The sequence below is a fragment of the Myotis brandtii genome, unplaced genomic scaffold (genome assembly GCF_000412655.1).
Source record: "Myotis brandtii unplaced genomic scaffold, ASM41265v1 scaffold348, whole genome shotgun sequence".
Taxonomy (NCBI): domain Eukaryota; kingdom Metazoa; phylum Chordata; class Mammalia; order Chiroptera; family Vespertilionidae; genus Myotis; species Myotis brandtii.
The window spans coordinates 423703-442943 of record NW_005363397.1 but is presented as its reverse complement, the minus strand read 5'-3'; the positions used below and the strand labels follow the sequence as shown (position 1 = coordinate 442943).

At 39.6% G+C, this 19241-nt stretch overlaps 1 protein-coding gene across 1 annotated transcript in view; it reads left to right on the top strand.

Annotated features, from left to right (window-relative positions):
• CTTNBP2 (cortactin binding protein 2) overlaps nt 1–19241 on the top strand; it is a 187160-nt gene that overhangs the window by 56313 nt on the left and 111606 nt on the right. The window contains 2 exon segments of the mRNA XM_014544027.1: nt 5284–5508; nt 16384–17859. Of these exon segments, the coding sequence (XP_014399513.1) occupies nt 5284–5508; nt 16384–17859 (1701 nt within the window).

Below are 19241 nucleotides of genomic sequence, written 5' to 3'. Positions count from 1 at the left end.
TATATACACACATATATATATATATGTATATAATATATGTGTATATATATACACACACGCGCACACAAGAGAAAATGGAGATCCATTAGGAGAGAAATTGATGTTTTTGAAAGAGACTACAACAAATGGAATGATGGATGCTGCAAACAAAATGTACCAGAATCTTTAGATTAAAAAGGCTATAGGCCAGGACAATCCCAGTCAACACTAGGAATAACCTTAAATGTTATATATTAATTTTAAGGGTAGAAAAATAATTGATTTAATCAGGTGGAAAAGCAGAAGGCTTACCTGAAACCGAGAAAAGTCTGCCTGGCCTCAGATTTCCTTGCTCCTGTGCACTATGTAGAATGCCGGACACAGGTGCTGGAACAATACATATTTCTATGGAAGGATACCACCTCAGAATGGTTTTACCCAGACAAGGTGGCGTTCATGTAAAAAGGAAAGAAAAAGCATCCTCAGAATGACAAAGGTATAAAATATTCACATCCAAAAGCTGCTTGAAAAATAAATGATCCAAAGACTTACCTAGTTAGAAGTCAGCATAAAAATAAATAATGGTATAAAAATGCAAAGAGGAGCAAGAAATTGGTTATTAGTTCTTATCCTTGGCTTGGGCATCTAAGTGCTTAGGAGACTCTTGGTAGATTTAGCGATTGAGTGTTGGGCAGAGCTGAGTGTGTGCGATTACACAGGTGATCCTGAGGAGCAGGCAGGATTGGGAACCACTGCTCTACCAATTTTAATCAAATATGTACTGGACATAGATAACGGGAAAAGTGGGGATGTTGCCAAGGATATATAAAAAGGATCCCTTTATTAAATTTATGCTAACAGGTTTGAAAATATCAAACTTTTATAAGATATATAAAAGCAAATTCTAATAAATAAAAATGATTATTTCCCAATAGTAGGACTCAATTTTATGAAAATGTCTTCTTTCTCCCAATGTGTGTCTAATTTATACATAATTTCAGTCAAAATTATAATTGCTTATTCTTAGAAGTTGATAAAATAAATTGAAATTTTATCTAAAAGAATGAGCTGGTAACTTAGCAAAGAAAGTTTTGGAAACTGATATTGTGAAGGAGGCTTGTCCTACCAGTTGGTAGCATTTAATAACACAAAGTATTTGTACTAGTGAATTATGAATAGAAAGATAAAGGACACAGATAAAAAACAGGCCCCATATTACAGAAATAAAAAGGATAATTCATCACAAAGACATAATTGCTTATGTGAATAGTAACAAAACCTCAAAATGTATGAAACAAAAATCGACAGAATTGAAGGGAGAAACAGACAATTTCATAAGCATAAAATTTAATATCTCTATCAGTTCATAAACAACTAGTAGTTGATAGTAAAAACAAAATATGAATAACATTATCAATCATCTTAAATAATTGACATTTGTATTTGTATAATGTATTCAGTGACCTCAACAGAATTAAATGAGAAATCAATACAATAAGCCATTTAGGAAAGCTCTAAATATTTGGAAATTTTTGAAAAACATTGCTCTGTAATTCCTATGTCAAACACAAAATCACAAGGAGCTCAGAAAATAATTTGAACTGAATGGCAGCAAATACAGAACCACTACTTCTACTCTCAAAAGAGCCAAATGTATGTATCTTGCACTTTGTAGTAAAAGTTAAATGTCAGTCTATATTTGCAAAGAAAATCATTGGCAGTTTTGTGTTGATGATCCTGAACACAATCCAACATTTCCAGCAGAAAAAAAAAATTGCCCACATTTGACAGTGTCACATTGGGACTATCAGTTAACGTTAAAACAAAACCAAACCCAGCAAAACATACACACAACTGTTTCACACTGGTTAAAAAAAAAGTATTAAATATTTTCTGACCATAAAATTTATTTAAACTGGAAATAGGGCCATGATTTAACCTATTTATCAAAAGTTTGCTCTGATTTAAGAAGAGCCTATGTGATCAAGAAATGGGTTGAATGTGTTAAAAATATTGTACATCATAAAATAGGTTGGATGTATGAGTAGACATCAAGTAATTATAATTGGCTGTTAAAATATAAGTTTCAGCAGGAGACCCATAATGATAAATATCGGATACTAAATTGAGGACAAAGATACAAAATTTCCAGGAGAAATTTTGAAATCCAATTTTGATTTTTAAAGTCCTTTCCCACATCCTATGTAATAAAAGTGTAGTATGCAAATTGTTTCCTCGAACGGGAGTTTTTGCAGGAGTTTGACCAGGGGGCGGGACTGGCTGGGGGAAGGGAGAGAGTACCAGGCCAGCAGCTGCCAGCCGCTAGGGACCCTACCAGTGCATGAATTTCATGCACTGGGCCTATAGTTGAGGGAATAAAAGAATCTAGATGTTGGAGATTAAAGAGAAAAGTTCTTATGAAAGAGCTTTTCTTTGGAGAGAATTGTGCTGAGTCCTGCCCCATCCAGTTGCTTGACCCTTCATTTCAAGTTGAGATAAAAGGGCTTCAAGGACACAAGTTAATGACTTAAATTTTTCCTGAAGGCCTTGGTAGTCTGAATGAAGGTGGAGATGAAAAGCGGAAATCCTGTGGAAATGACAGAATGGTGATTTCAATGGCCATCTTGAACTCTCAGATTTTGTTTAGATAAAGATTCGTAAGTGTTTCCTATAGACTATGTTAGGCCATGGGCATCAAAGAGTCGAAATGAGATTGATTCAGGTCCTATTTAGTAGAGAAGTCTGGAGAACATGGGACCTCAACCCACTAAAACTGCTTTCTAGATGTTATACATAAGGAATGTGTGCAAGGCTAGCTTCATAGGTGTGCAACCTATGTCATGGCAAAGGGCATGCACTTGGAAGGGGCATGTTTGGTTAAATGGTGTGCTGTTACCATCTTGAAATTCTTAATTTCTTTAACAACTTTGTGTTTTAATTTTTTACCGGACCCCACAGGTTATGTATCCTGCCCTAAATGTATGACCTACATTAGGAAACTATGGATGAAGGGACCTCAGCAGTGGGAGTTGGCGTGGTCCTCTAAAGTTACCAAGCGCTCTATAGGGAAAGAGTAGTCTTTAAATATTCACCATCCTCGTTGGTAAGGCTAGCGAACCAGTCAGGTGGAATGTTCCTGCTCCTCTCACCTCCATCTTCACCATCTATCTCCAGTCCTTTCCAACCCAGAGAGGGCTAAAACACTTAGAAAGGGCGAGCAGATTTGGATAAAAAGAGTGGTTTTCATAAACTCTCCCTTCCCAAGTGGTGCATGTTAAACCTGCTGCAGAGCCTAGCCGGCTGGGGAAGGGAAGCTGGCTTAGCACTAAGCTGGATATTCTGATAGCCAAATGGAGACTGTTTTGTGTCTTAAAGTGACTATAAGACTTGTATTAGATAAAAGTAATTGGAAAAACCATGGGGCTTTCTCAGGTTTTCATCCAGGGCTGAGGGCTGAGTTACTTACATTAATACAAATTAAGAAACAAGTGAAAGACAAAAATGAAACTGCTTTTGAAATTGCATCTCTGAAGTGATACTTATTCGGTGTATTGATTACATAAGAATCTAGAAATATCAAATGTTTTTGATTCATAAACCATCTTAACTTTTAAGTTTCAAATGATGCTCTGAAAGCTAGCTTAGATTTAATGGTGAAATTGAACTTCTTGTAAATAACATCTCCTAACTGATGTAATTTGGTAACAGGAAAAAACAATGCCATTTGCCCTTGTGTTTGTCTAGTTGTTGGTTCTCTGACAGTGGTCTGAAAATGAAAAGTTTAGTTCAAAGTGGTTGCTTCCAAAGTGAGGAAATGTATGTAATATATCCTTAGAAAACACGCTTAACATTTTGACAGTTAAGCTTGATTTATAATAAAGTAATTTCATTTTCCACTAGCAGTGACATAGAATAATTTTTTTCTATGGGCTCTTCTAAATGACCTGAGTTGGGAAAATGTGACTAGTTTTCAATATATTTCTACTGCTATTTCCAATTTTATGTGAAGACTGTTGTAGGCTAATTATCTAAAATTGCATTTAGTGCCATGTGGATGTGCAATTAACTTTGACACTGATAGACTGACAGAGTAAAATGAGGTTGCATTCTTTTTTGGGATTCTATGAACTATATTTTAATGCCCTTCAGTGATGAGATATTTACATCTTTTTAAAAAGATATGTACTTTTTAGAATTGATTTGAGAGAAACAGAGGAAGGGAGAGAGACAGAGAAGGAAAAAGAGACAGACAGATAGAAACAGAGAGAAACAATGATTTTTTTTCCAGTTATTTATGAATTCATTGGTTACTTCTTATACATGCCCTGACCAGAGATCAAACCTGTACCTTGGTGTATCAGAATGATGCTCTAATCAACTGAGGTACCTGACCAGAGAAAGATATTTACATCTTCTTAAATTTTCTGGAGTCTTTTTATTTTTAAAAATATGTTTCCATTGATTTTTTTTTTTTGGAGAGAAAGGAAGGGAGAGGGATAGAGAGATGGAAACACTGATGAGAGAGAAACATTGATCGGTTGCCTCCTGCACTCTCCCTGCTGGGGGTTGAACCTGCAACCTGGGCATATGCCCTGAGCAGGAATTGTCCTGGTGACCTCTTGTTTCATAGGTCAATGCTCAACCACTGAGCAGCACCAGCCTGGCTCTGGAAGTTTTTTGTAATTGTTCAAACTTTACAAAAGAGATAGTCTAATAAAAGTTATTTCACCATTATTAGTAGTGTATGTCTTTTCTCTGTAGTTATATCTTTTGCATGTTGTGAATGTTGTGGATTTTTGACTAAAAAATTTCATGATGTAATTTCTTCTTTGGCAAATATCCTTATCAATTCTTTCTGGCTATACAAAACTTGTAGGAGATTTATATTTTGTGACTTGGTAAGTATTATGTGAAATATAACTTATATGAATGTAGTAGAGATAATTTTATTTTTGAACTTTTGGTAAAACTTGTTTTAACTGTTGATATTTCTAATTTTACTTTAAATTAGGGAAGGCTGCACCTAAAATTCAGTTCCTTGAAGGAGTGGACATCATGGGAAAATATATATTTGTATTATTTGTAATTTAAAAGCCAATTTAAAAGTACTGTAGACGGCAGTGGCATGCCAGACTACCAGGGATTGGGGACACATTCCCCTCCCGTCTTGCTCACCGCCTGACATCACACTTTAGCCATTACTCAGAACAGTTGTGAATACCTTTTGGAAAAGTAATCACAAAACCTTCTTATAAATATCTTACCTTTTTATTCCTTCAGTGCATTCCTCTGATTTTGTTTTAGGCTCGCAGGAAGGAGGTGTTTGTCCAGGAACGCTATGGAAGGTTTAATTTAAATGACCCGTTCCTGGCACTGCAGAGAGACTACGAAGCAGGTGCTGGCGATAAAGAGAAGAAGCCAGTCTGTACCAACCCCCTCTCCATCCTGGAAGCAGTCATGGGCCACTGCAGAAAAATGCAGGAAAGGATGTCCGCACAGCTGGCTGCTGCTGAGAGCAGACAAAAGAAGGTATTGAGACTTTTAAATGGTCATTTTCCCCAAAGTACGGTGTAGAAGGCAGAAGTGATCTCTGAGGTTATCCTTTGTTCTTAAATATTATACTTTCAGGAAGAGTTGGAATAAGTACTTAGAAATGCAAAATTCTGACCAATTCTGGTGGTGTTTCTGAAATGTCACTCAAAATTAAACAAACAAGCACAAAACACTAAACCAGAAAGGATATCTGATAAAGACATTATGTTTCCCATTAAGGTTACTTTAATACTTTCTTTAAAATAATAATTTTCCTTCTTTGAATTTCTCTTTTCTACTGCTATAAGACATGATTAACTGCTAGGTAGGTAATCCAGTAATGCAACCAGGAAGGACTCTGCTCATATGTGGTATCCCCAACTTACTTTATCCAGCTTCTGTCTCAAATATTTCTTTAAAATTAAAAATCGCTTAAATTATTTCTTTGGAAAGTGAAACTAGCATGAGGAGAAGTAGAATGAAAGTTTGCGTGCAATCTCACTACATGTCATCGTGAAGTCCTGGTTAGTCTCAGACTCGCCTCTGGGGTCTGATAGCTGTGTATGCTGCAGACCTCCAGGCTCCTGCTCACTCACATGCCTTTCATTTAAACCAACTTCCTCCCCACCCCGCGCCTCCCCTACCAGCACACACTTATTTATTGTGTATGAGTAGATGCTTCAGAGTCCTGAGTGATAAAAGCTTACTCTCATCAGCCATGCGGAAATAGAAGTTTAAAGTTTGTCCTTCCAGTATACAGACAAGCTATGAATTCCCTTTAGAAAAGAGAGTGAGGAAATTGTAGAAGCTAATGATGTCTAGTGTAATTAGAATTAAGAGCAATATGTTCTTTCAACCATCATTAAAACATAAAATGTTTCTATTTGTCCTTTTCAGAGAACTTGTTATAGCTTACATGTAACACCTGCTTGATAATCAACCTGAATGCACCGTATTGTAAATATTTATGACACTGTCATTGATGTGTATGTCTTTTCTCTGTAGTTATATCTTTCCATTAACATATGCATGCCAGTGTTCTGGGGTGGGGGTTGAGTAAAAGCAAACATTTTCATCAGGATGTCAAATAGTAAGAAAATAAAGAACTGGGTAAATTAGTAAAGAAGAAAGAATTGAAGGCTTTCCATGGATGTGAGGTGGAATCAAACAGTTTTACTTAGGATATTGCAAACCCTCTACAAAGCCCAGCAGACAACCACTGAGGCCTCTGGAAATTGTCAAAAATCCCCACAAACCACATAAGCAAGAGTTAATGTATTTTAGCTGATGTCACTGAAGCTCATTTGTATTTCTTGGATGATACACATTTCATTTATGTTCTGAACATGTTAAATGAGCTATTTCATCATAAAGTTTTTCTGCTGTGTTATCAGAAGTCAAGAAAATACTTTGTTTTCATTGTAGTTTTCACTTAATATACAAAAATGCATGCTTTCCTAAATTTTACTTCAGTTTTGCATTTTATCATTTCTCTTGTAGAAAAAGAAGAAACTCATTTTGAGATCAATGAAAGATTTTATTATCCAGCTTATTTTTGTAAATCAGCTTACATCCTGTTTGTTTCTGAATGGCTGGGTCATTTCCAACCTGGCTGGTAGTGAAAGGAAATCGTTTCTGTCCTGTGAGTCCTGACAGGCTAATATGAAATGAGCCAGTGATCTTTCGCTCACATTTAACAGGGATACAGTGGTTCTTTATGGCCGAATTCATTGGCTGTGTAGTCTCTGACAGGCAGCGCTATCTTCTGTCCCTAAAGGATAGTCTGTTCTGGTAGACTGTAGCATGTAAAAAGAGTTACAGTTTCTACTCATATCCTGAATCTTACAAAGAAAATATCACATCAAGTGATAAGGCCACAAAACAAAGAAGTCATCTTTTTAGCAATGAAACTACCTGTCATCTTTAGTTTTGAAAGTTTTTTTTTAATTTTTATATATTGAATTGAGAGAGAGAGAGAGATGTTGTTCCACTTATTTATGCATTCATTGGTTGATTCTTGTATGTGCCCTCACCAGAAGCAAACCCACAACCTTAACGTATTGGATGATGCTCGTAACTGAGCTACCTGGCCAGGGCCTGAAAGTATTTTAACCAGACATTTTCAGTACCCTTGCATATAAAGTAAATTGCAGCTTTAGAAATCTAAAATCAGTTAAGACAAGAAAAATCCATTACTTTCCATCAGTCCAGTTCTTTAAATTACTGTCCGATCAAAAGCCAGGGAAAGCAAAGGCCTTATTATCTACAATTCAAGTGTTTATTACCAGACACCAGGCACAGCTCATGGGTGATTCTAACACATTTGGCCTGAACGCTGCTCTGCTAGGCCTCTCCAGACGAGAGAAGGAGGCTGCTTGCTCATTCAAGCATTGGTTCCTGCTGAGACTCCTAATAGGAGGGTTATCTGGTCATTCGTGTGCCAGGAAAATTTGGGCAAGAATAAATTTGGGTAACGACGGAGCGCTTAAAGCCGTTTTGAATAAGCTAATGAGTAATCTCATGGGAAACTTTGCCTCCAGTAATCTCTACATTTCGAGCCTGTAACCTAGGTAGGTTAGAATGATATTTGGGGTTTTTATTACTTATCTTGTACATCATCTGTTCATAGAGTTTCTATCCTAATTTATTTTCAATCATTTTACTCACACTTAGAAAGTGTGAGTAATTTCTAACCCTAAAATAAGAGAGACCTTATAATTTGAGCAGAGCCTTTAAAAGTAAGAAGCGAAGATAATAACTAGGAAATTCCGAAGGGAGCAATATTTTTTCCACCAGTGAAAAAACAAAGTAGTTAGCTCTGTGTATTGGGTATAGCTTCTTCTAGGTGGCAGCTCAGCGTAATGAGGTCAGTTGCATGTCAATAGATGCATCAGGAAGGGTTTTAGTTGTGAGCAAATGAAGCCAATATTGATTGAGTTAAGCAGAAAAAGTGTTTATTGGTTGTTTTACATTATGGTAGAGCCTGGCTGGGCCAGCTAGGGGACCAGCTCTTAACCAGCCAGCATCACCAACAAATGCTCATTTAGATCCAGTCTGAGGTGGGTGATGTTTTTGCTCATGAGAGCTGGATACTGCAGCTGGCTGACTCCAGACAGCACCACTGCCATCACTGCTCTGGGTCTTGAGTGGCGCTTCCCTGGCCCTGCTTCTTTGCATCCCTCATTTCCTACTGGAAGCCTAAGAACAGGTGCATTTCATTGGTCAAACCTAAGCTCCACACCCTCTCCTCAGCTACAAGGGAGACTGGGAAAGCTCCCCTACGTTGGACATATTTCACTTTTGTGGGGAGAATAATAAGGGGAGAGAATTCTCCCTAACAGGAAGCAGTTTCAGGTGCTAGACAACCAAAGAAATGACAGTTGAGCCAGAAAAGAATAATCAAGTTGTTCTAATTTCTTTCATAGGCTCCGTCTTCCTATTACAACTCATTGTACTGCACTGCCACTTGTACACAGTGCTCTCTACTTCATTACATAATGGTTTATAACATATAATTTAATTTTAAATTGCTTCCTAGACTTTCATTCAAGGACAACATGGTAGAGAACCATCTAAAATAACATTTTTAGGAAGAGTATTTAGGACATTTTGTAAATGAGTGATTGTTTTTAGCTCATTCCTGAGTCTTTTTTTTGTATGACTCATTGTTACATTTCAACATGTATTTGACTTCCCAGACACATTGCAGTGAGTGTTAAGAGGGAGCTGGAGATGTGTTTTATGCTCCCTCTCAAATGGGATATTTTCTTTTGCTCTATTTTCAAATTCATTGTCCTTTATAACTCTACTCTCTCAAGTCTGCTATTTAAGCCCATTCAATTAACTTTTTTTCATTTTATTTTTATTTTACTTTTATTTTTTAAAGTTTTTACTTATTTCAGAGAGGAAGGGAGAGTGAGAGAGATATAGAAACATTAGTGAGAGAGAGATAGGCTGCTTCCTGCATGCCCCACACTGGGGACCAAGCCCAAAACCTTGGGCATGTGCCCTGACCGGGAATTGAACCGTGACCTCTTGGTTTATAGGTCGACACTCAACCACTGAGCCATGCCAGCTGGGCAACATTTTTTCATTTTATTATGCTTTTTAGTTCTATTTTTTCATTTGATTTTTTTTTCTTAGTTTCCATTTCTATGCCAAGATTCCCCTTCTGTTCTATCATTGTGACCATATTTTCTTTGACAATGGCTGCTTTAGGGTCCTTGTCTGCTAATGCCAATATGGATCATCTTGGACACAGTTTATATTTGAGTACATTTATTTTGACAACGGAGACCACTTTGAGTTTATTCATGGGTATGGTATAAGTTGGTGGTCTAGTTTCATTGTTTTGCATGTACCTGTCCAGTTATCCCAACACCATTTATTGAAGAGACTGTCTTCACTCTATTCTATGCTTTTGCCTTCTTTGTCAAATATTAATTGAGCATAATGGCTTGGGTCGATATCTGGCTTCTCTGTTCTGTTCCACTGATCTATATGCCTGTTCTTGTGCCAGTAGTAGGCTGTTTTGATTACCGTGGCTTTGTAGTAGAATTAGATATCTGGTATTGTAATCCCTCCAACTTTGTTCTTCATTCTCAAGATTGCTGAGTCTATTCAGGGTCTTTTTTGGTTTCATACAATTTTTGGAGTATTTTTTCTAGATCTGTGAAATATGCCACTTTGGTATTTTGTTGTGTTTTTTTTTTTTATTGCTGCTTCAATTTCATCAGTTGTCATTGGCCTATTCAGCCCATTGCTTTTCATTACTTTGTATGCTTCATGCCACTCCATCGGCCTGAAGTGTTTCCTTTGATAAATCAGCTGGCGAATTGAGAAATCAGCTGGGGATGTCCCATGTAGGTAACTTTCTGTCTCTTTCTTGCAGCCTTTAATAGTCTTTATTTGTTTTTAATGTACACCATTTTAAAAATGATGTATAGTTGTGTGTCCTTTTGGGTCCATTTTGCTTAGGACTTTGTGTTTCCTGAACTTGAATGACTTTATCCTTCACCAGGTTAGGGAAATTTTCTGTCATTATTTTTTTCAAACAGGTTTTCTATTCCTAGCTCAGGTTCTTCTTCTTGCACTGTTATTGTATGAATGTTGTACCAAAGTTCCCCACCTGCTATTTAATTTTTTCCCCAATTGCTGCTTTGAATGCATTTTTTTTCCTACCTTGTCTTCTGATTTACTGATTCAGTCTTCTTCTATTCTACTTTTGATTCCTTCCAGGGTATTCTTTACTTCAGCTGTGTTATGTTTCATTTACACTTAATTTTCTGTTTGTTTATCCTTACATAAGAATATTTTTTCCCATTAATTTTTAGAGAGAGGAGAAGGGAAGGATGGAGGGGAGAGAGAGAGAGAGTGAGAGAGAAACATTGATGTGAGAGAGACACATTGATTGGTTGTCTCCTGCATGTTCCCCAACTAAGGCCTGGGATCAAATCTGCAACCCAAGTATGTGCTCTTGACTGGGAATCAAACATCCAACTAGTTTGTTAGCAGCATTTGGCCCAGGGATGGGTCAGCAAACATCCCGTGGTTCTCCCAGCTCCACCTCTGCTGGTCTTTGCCAGCCACCAGCAGAGAATCTTAGTCACTCAAAAGTCTGTTTCTGACTAGGATGGCAGTGTAGGTAAATGTGGTATATGCCTCTTCCCAGAGCCAGGTCTAAAATACAGAACAACCATCATTAAGAACTGCCTGAATGCCCTGACCGGTTTGGCTCAGTGGATGGAGCATTGGCCTGCGGACTGAGGGGTCCCAGGTTTGATTTCAGTTAAGGGCATGTACCGTGGTGGCAGGCACATCCCCAGAGGGAGGTGTGCAGGAGGGAGCTGATCAATGTTTCTCTCTCATTGATGTTTCTAACTCTCTATCCCTCTTCCTTCCTCTCTGTAAAAAATCAATAAAATATATATTAAAAAAAAAGAACTGCCTGAAATCTGACTGAATGGAATCCCTAAGTGACCGGCCAACCGGCTGACCAGCTAGTAGGTATGATGCGCACTGACCATGAGGGGGCAGACGCTCAACACAGGAGCTGCCAAGTGACGGAAACTTTGCAGAGTGCCCTCTTGCACACCAGGACCCCTCGGGGGATGTCGGACTGTCAGTTTCAGTCCAGTCCCCCCAGGCCAGGCCGAGGGACCCCACCTGCCAGAGGAACCCCGCTCACTCCACAGATGCTCTTTGAGCCCCTGAACTGCCCCAGATGCAGCTGGCCAAGGGAGGTTGGCTCCAGGGCGTGTCCGGCCCATTTTGCCCAGTCCCACCTTGCCAGCCACCTTCTAATTATTTTCCTTTCAATGTGCACGAATCCGTGGACCAGGCCTCTAGTAATTAAAGAAGGAACTACACTGAGACTGGTAGGAGGTGCAGAGGTGTGTAAAGGGTTGATCTGACACCCAGATGTGGCATGTTTTTTTATTGGGAGGGGTGTCTTGGCTGAGGAGGCCTCCTGTGAGGAGCAAGGGGTCCCAGCCCCACACCAGAACAGTCAGCCCTGAGTTCCAGTGCCGGGAAGAGAAGTCCTTGTAACATCATGCTGTAAAAACCAGCGGGGATTGTGGCAGAGTGACATGGAGGCAGCTGGAAACCCAGGCAGTTCCTCTTATAGGGCCAGCAGCGCACAAATGTACTTGGAATCACTCCCTCTGAGCTCCAGTCCTGGGGCAGCAGCTTGAAAGGATCCAGGGTCATACAGTGAGGATCTAAATTGTTCTAGCATCAGGGCAAGACCTGTGGAACAGCTTTCTCCCAGACAAAAGGACTGACAGAGGTCATTGTTCCTCTAATGAGATCTCCTACCCCTCACAGAGCTGACTGGCAGGCGCCATATCTGACACTCCATCAAGCTGACCCACAATGTTCACCCTGCCCTGGGGATTACCTGAGATTCTGTCCAACCCAGTTTGTAGCTGCACCCAAGTTGTTTTCAGTGGCTTTTCCATATGAATGGCCTGTCCTATCTCAGGATTCAGACTTTCCTAAAATCTCTCAAAAAAGTAGAGCTGGACTCAGCTTGCCCCATACCTCTAGATAAGTGGCCCCAGACCCAGCACTAGCAGCAGCCTGCCTTGGTTCACAGCTTGGCCTCTCCTGGGCACCTCCAAGCCCAACACAAGTAACAGCCATCTGCAGATCGTTCAGTAGCTCAAGCCAGGTGGCCCCAGTGAGAGCACAGGCAGTAGCTGACTTTGCACCTCCCAGGAGGCCTCAGAGCCAGTGCACCTGGTGGACAGCTTCAGACAAAGCCAGATTACAACTCTACCACTTTCATGAGTGACACACTCAAGGGAAGAACTTAGTGAGCAACCAAGCCCCACTGAAGCAAGTCCTGTGCCATAGGGTGTCTTCTGCTGTAGCCACAGCTAGTCTTCATAGCCAGTTGGACTGGGGGTCAATCCCTCCCAGTGATGCCAACAGCAATCAAGGCTCAACTACAACAGGACAGTGCACACAGCCCACATAGGGGCGCACCTAGAGTGCCTAGCTCAGGAGACTGGGGAGGCTGAGCCATTGGGCCCTACAGGACACCTTCTACACAGAGCCACTCTATGAAATTCTGGAGATGTAGCAGCTACTAAATACATAGAAACAAACACAGAGAAGCAGCCATAATGTAAAGACAAAGAAAAATGAAAAAACAGACGAAATATCCAGAAAAAGAACTGAATGAAATGGAAGCAAACAAACTACTACATACAGAATTCAAAACAATGGTTATGATGATGTTCAAGGAACTTAATGAGAGCTTCAAGGAACTTACTGAAAATGTCAAGGAACTTAGTGAGAATGTCATGGCACTTAGAACATCAAACACATAAAAAGGGACCAGTCAGAAATTAAGGATTCATTGGCTGAAATGAATAATTTATAGGAAATCAACAGAAGAGTAGAGGATGCTGAGAATCAAATTAGCGATTTGGAATATAAGGAAGCAAAAAACACCCAATCAGAATAGCAAAAATTAAATGGAATCCAAAAATATAAAGATAGTGTAAGGAGCCTCTGGGACAGCTTCAGGCATACCAACATTAACATCATTCAGGTGCCAGAAAGAGAAGACAGAGTAAGAAGTTGAAGATCTATTTGAAGAAATAATGACAGAAAACTTTCCCTACCTGGTGATAAAAATAGACTTACAAGTTCAGGAAGTACAGAGAGTTCCAAACAAGATGAACCTAAAGAGACCCCACACTAAGACACATCATAATTAAAATTCCAAAGGTTTAAGACAAAGAGAGAATCTTAAGAGCAGCAAGAGAAAAGCAGTTACTAGTATTTACCTACAAGGGAGAGCCCATATGATTGTTGAGATTGTTCTCAACAGAAACATTGCAGGCCAGAAGCAAGTGGTAAGAAATATTCAGTGATGAAAAGCAAGGACCTACAACCAAGATTACCCAGCAACGCTATCATTTAGAATTGAAGGTCAGATAAAGAGCTTCATAGATAAGAAAAAGCTAAAGGAGTTCATCACCACCAAACCAGTATTACATGAAATGTTGAAGGGTCTTCTTTAAGCAGAAGAAGAAGGGAAAGGGAAGGAAAAGGAAGAAGCAGGATCCGGATGGAGGAGGGCAGTGGAGGGAAACACGGGGAAATCTGTAATACTCTCAACAATAAATATATTTTAAAAAATAAATACAGAAGAGGTATATTAGTCTGAATTTTCTTGTTAAAATAATCTATTAGGATAGACTGAGAGTCAGTTGGTCATTGGTTGAAGTTTTGGAGAGAGTTGCTGAAGTTTATCCCATGAATGAGGTAAATTGTAGAGGAAGCTAAACAAAGGTAGATAGAGTGATTGATGATTGGGGTTCAAAGTGCAAATGAATTTGGAGTCATGTCTCTGCAGGCACCTCAGTTATGTGGTTTACTCTGTGTTCTATCTGTGATAAGATTTTAAAAGACCCATGTTAGTCTGAGATAGAAATCATAAGGCACAAATGATGGCAGGACAAAGATACAAATGAATTATGGGAGACTTAGAGTTTTCTGTATAAATATCTGAGATAAGTTGAGTTAATCTTCTGTTGGTAGTCAGTCTTCAATTGGATTCTGAAGTATAAGATGAAAGTTATCATTTCAAAAATGAAGTGTGATTGACCCATAGTAAGGAAAATTCTATGGACAAGATGTGTGATATGGTGAGAAAAGCTTGAGACAAGTGGAACCCTGAGTGAGTGTCTTGATTCTGACACTGATTAACTGGATAACATCAGGAAAATCACTAATTTAGCCTATAGGTAGTTTTGTAAAATGAAGGTAGCCCTTACAGTTCTGCAAGACATCATTTTTCTACCTTTAGATCTAAACTATGAAACTCATATTTTAAAAATAAGCTGAAAACTGACCTAGTTTCTGCTTTTTTTCTACATTGTTATAAGAATGGGGTGGGGGTGCTAATATAAAATATATTTTAAACTTTCTCATTCTAATTTTGTGTATGCCTTCCATAGCAGCCTATTTGATGTATTTAGAAAGGTAAATGCTACACCATAGCTTTAACTATAAATGTTATTTTTTATGATGACTAAAACATGCCTGTAAATATGTTTTACAGTACTATTGTTCTCCAGATCTCACCCAATATACTTATAAAGTCACCCCTACAAATTGTATACAGTAGAATAGGTGTGTGTGAATAAACAATAGTCTCTAATTATTCTTGGAGAATTATGTGTATTCCCGATCACCTATTTCACCTATTCATAGGACCCATTGCAATGTTACTTAACAACTTCTTCAAAGCAGGAAACATCCAAAGTAAATAAATAACATGCCAGGCCCTCGCTGGGCAGTGAGCCATCCTCTCCTTTTGGTCACTGCCTAGTGCAGGAACCCTACATGAAGGTGTGCATTGGCATTCTAGGCAGAGGGAACAGCAAAGTCAAAGACCCTGAGACAAGACCACGGTTATGAGTGTTCAAGAAACTCAAAGGGCCAAAACCGGTTTGGCTCAGTGGATAGAGCGTCGGCCTGTGGACTGAAAGGTCCCAGGTTCGATTCCGGTCAAGGGCATGTACCTGGGTTGCGGGCACATCCCCACTGGGAGATGTGCAAGAGGCAGCTGATCGATGTTTCTCTCTCATCGATGTTTCTAACTCTCTATCTCTCTCCCTTCCTCTCTGTAAAAAATCAATAAAATATATTAAAAAAAAAACAACACATTTCATTTAAAAAAAAAAAAAAAAGAAACTCAAAGGAAGCCAATAGAGTGGGAGCTAAGTGAGTAAGTGAGGCTGATGTAGGAGATGGGGTCAGACTTTTGGGTTCACTGACATTGATTATAATTCTAATAAGATATTTCTTTAGCTCTTTGTAGTTTTCAAAGAACTTTCATATATAATTTTATGTGATTTCTATAGCAACCCATCGCAAGAACCTCAAAGTTAAAAAAAAATGCTAATACAGTTGGTAAATAGAAGAGCTTAGTATTTATTTACTGGCACTTCTTATTATACTCTACCTCAACGATTAGTTAGTAATTTTAAAGCATTAAACCTTTAAAAAAGTAGTTCCCTTACAGAGCTCTGATTTTACAAAAACAGAATGTACTGAACTCTGTGCTGTGAACTGAAGGATGAGATTACTGTTCTCTTCTATAGTTAACTTTAGTAGATTAAGAAAATTCTCTGTTGGTGTAACTTAGATGTTTTTCATAAAATTAGTTACATTTATTTTCTCATTTTAATGAGTCTAAAATATTTGTTTCCTATCACAATACACTTTAGAAAATGTGGTATTTTAGCTAACCCAAATCATGTAATTGTAAGAAAAATCTCACAGGAAGCACTTCTTTGGCTAAAATAATTTTCTGCATATTAATAGAGCTGTCCTGTGAATTTCTTTCAGCTGGAGATGGAAAAGCTTCAGCTACAAGCCCTTGAGCAAGAGCACAAGAAGCTGGCCTCCCGCCTGGAGGAAGAGCGAGGCAAGAACAAGCATGTGGTCCTGATGCTGGTCAAGGAGTGCAAACAGCTCTCCGGCAAAGTCATAGATGAGGCCCAAAAGCTAGAAGAAGTAATGGCCAAACTGGACGAAGAAAAGAAAAAGACCAGTGCATTAGAAGAGGAACTCTCTGCTGAGAAACGAAGAAGCACAGAAATGGAAGCTCAGATGGAAAAACAGCTCTCTGAGTTTGACACTGAACGGGAACAGCTTCGTGCCAAGCTGCACCGAGAAGAAGCACACACCACTGACCTCAAAGAGGAGATAGACAAGATGAAGAAAATGATTGAGCAACTGAAAAGGGGAACTGACAGCAAACCAAGCCTCTCTCTCCCCCGGAAGGCGAAAGATAGGCATTTGGCCTCTATATCTGTGGGAACAGAAGGACCTATGACACGATCTGTTGCTTGCCAGACAGACCTACCGACAGAAGGCGCTGACCACGTGAAGAAGTTGTCCTTGACTGTGCCTGTAAAGCCTTCCACAGGGAGCCCCCGAGTTTCTGCAAGTGCAAAAGGGAATGTGTGCACCAATGCCACCTTGGTCAGACCGGGTATTGACAGGCAGGCTTCCCAAGGTGACTTGATTGGCTCCGCTCTACCCACTGTCTCATCTCCAAGTGCAAATAGAATTGAAGAAAATGGACCCAGCACTGGTTCAACACCAGATTTAACAAGCACAACCCCACTTCCCAATAACGCTGCCCCTCCCACCCTGCAAACACTAGGCACAGCTCCCCAGAGCTATTCGCAAGCTCCGCCTGTGCACAGTTTACACTCACCGTGTGCCAACGCGTCTCTGCATCCAAGTCTAAACCCACGCGTCCAAGCAGCTAGATTTAGGTTCCAGGGCAATGCTAATGACCCAGACCAAAATGGAAATACCACCCAGAGTCCTCCATCAAGAGATGTCTCTCCTACAAGTCGTGAAAACCTAGTGGCCAAACAACTGGCTCGGAATACTGTGACCCAAGCGCTGTCAAGATTTACCGGCCCTCAAGCGGGAGCACCCCCAAGGCCTGGAGCGCCCCCGGTGGGGGATGTTGGCACCTACCCTCCTGTTGGTCGGACCAGCGTAAAGACTCCCGGTGGAGCACGAGTTGACAGAGGCAACCCTCCTCCTATCCCTCCAAAAAAGCCAGGGCTCTCCCAAGCTCCTTCTCCACCCCACCCCCAACTCAAAGTTGTTACGGATAGCAGCAGGGCCTCCAGTGCTGGGGCCAAAGCGGATAACAAAACTGTGGCTTCACCTCCTTCCAGTTTACCGCAAGGGAGCAGGGTCCTAAATGAGGAGAATCTCCCTAAATCCTCCTCTCCTCAGCTGCCACCAAAACCGTCCATAGATTTAACTGTGGCACCGACAGCCCTGGCCACGTCTCAGGTGGGTGCCTGGCCTGCTGAAACCCCTGGACTGAACCAGCCTGCATGTGCAGAGCGTTCCCTTGTCATTCCCACCACCATTGCCTTTTGCTCTTCCATAAACCCTGTTAGTGCCTCATCCTGTAGAACAGGTGCCTCAGACAGCCTCCTGGTAACAGCATCAGGTAAAGGGATTGCCATGTTATACCAATTTTAAGAATGTGGCCTGCCCTCTTGCCTTAATTTCTTTCACATTGCCATGGAACTTTTTTTTTAATTTGATACTTTTTAATATATATTTCTTTCCTCTTTTTTTTAATGACTCCAGGGTATGGTGATTCATCTTGCGGTGTTGTTATGCTAAGTGCTTTCTTTCTTTTTTCTTAGTAACCTGAAAGTAGTGGTTTGGAGCACCAGGAGACCATAAAATTAGAGAGATGAAAGCATTTCCATGGGAAGAAAGACTGTTCCTTCTTATTAAATTTATCTCACAGACTTTAATATCAGTGGGTCATCACCAGGCAGTGTGTGTTCAGTTCTGCTTCTGAGATGACATAAACACAATCCCTTCAAGTAGTTATTAACACTACTCTCCAACTTGGATTACCAAATTGATTAGATTTGTTCTGTAATTGGTATGTTCTAAATTTTAATATAAGCTTGGTGTTAATTATTTTTAACCTCAGAAATTGAGTGTGTATGTTTATCAGTCTCTGATTTAAGAGGAGTTTATTTCTAAAGTTGTTTACTCTTATTTAGAGCTATCTTCTGCCAACACTTGAGCACAGGTGGTTAGCATGTGGCCTATATTAGTGAAGGTGTCCGCTGCTGAGGTGCTTTCTGAAGTCACGCAGTATGGGACTCTTGAACAAAGAAGTTGATAAAGATCTGGGTTTTTTCCCTTTTGTTTTACAGTACTAGAGGAAGCACTGTTTTTTTAATTGACATGAACTGGATTCGTTTTTACGAGTAAATGAGCATCCAAGATACTGTTATGTTTCATAGTTCAGTTGAAACTTTGGAGAAGTCTTGCTTATCTCAGGATCTTAATGGTTAGCAGAGATTACTTGTTCTAATGAGAAGAAACTTCAAGAGTTAAAGGAAGATTTGAGTAAGTTTTATTTAAATTAGGTTTTATTTAAGTAGGTTTTATTTAAGGGAAATAAGGAAAACAGGTAGTTGGTAATCATCAGGGAATGAGAGCAGTACATCAGGACTTACCTATACAATTACAAACTGTCTCCTTGAAATTAAGTTCCTTTAGAAGCTGCTTTCTTATGTTCTGGGGCAAAATTGGAAACAGCATGGACTTTGATATCAGTCAGATTTGTGTTGGAATCTGGGCTTTGCTACTTACAGTTGTAGGTTTGGGTTGCTTGTTCTTGAACTGAGCAAGTTTTTTTA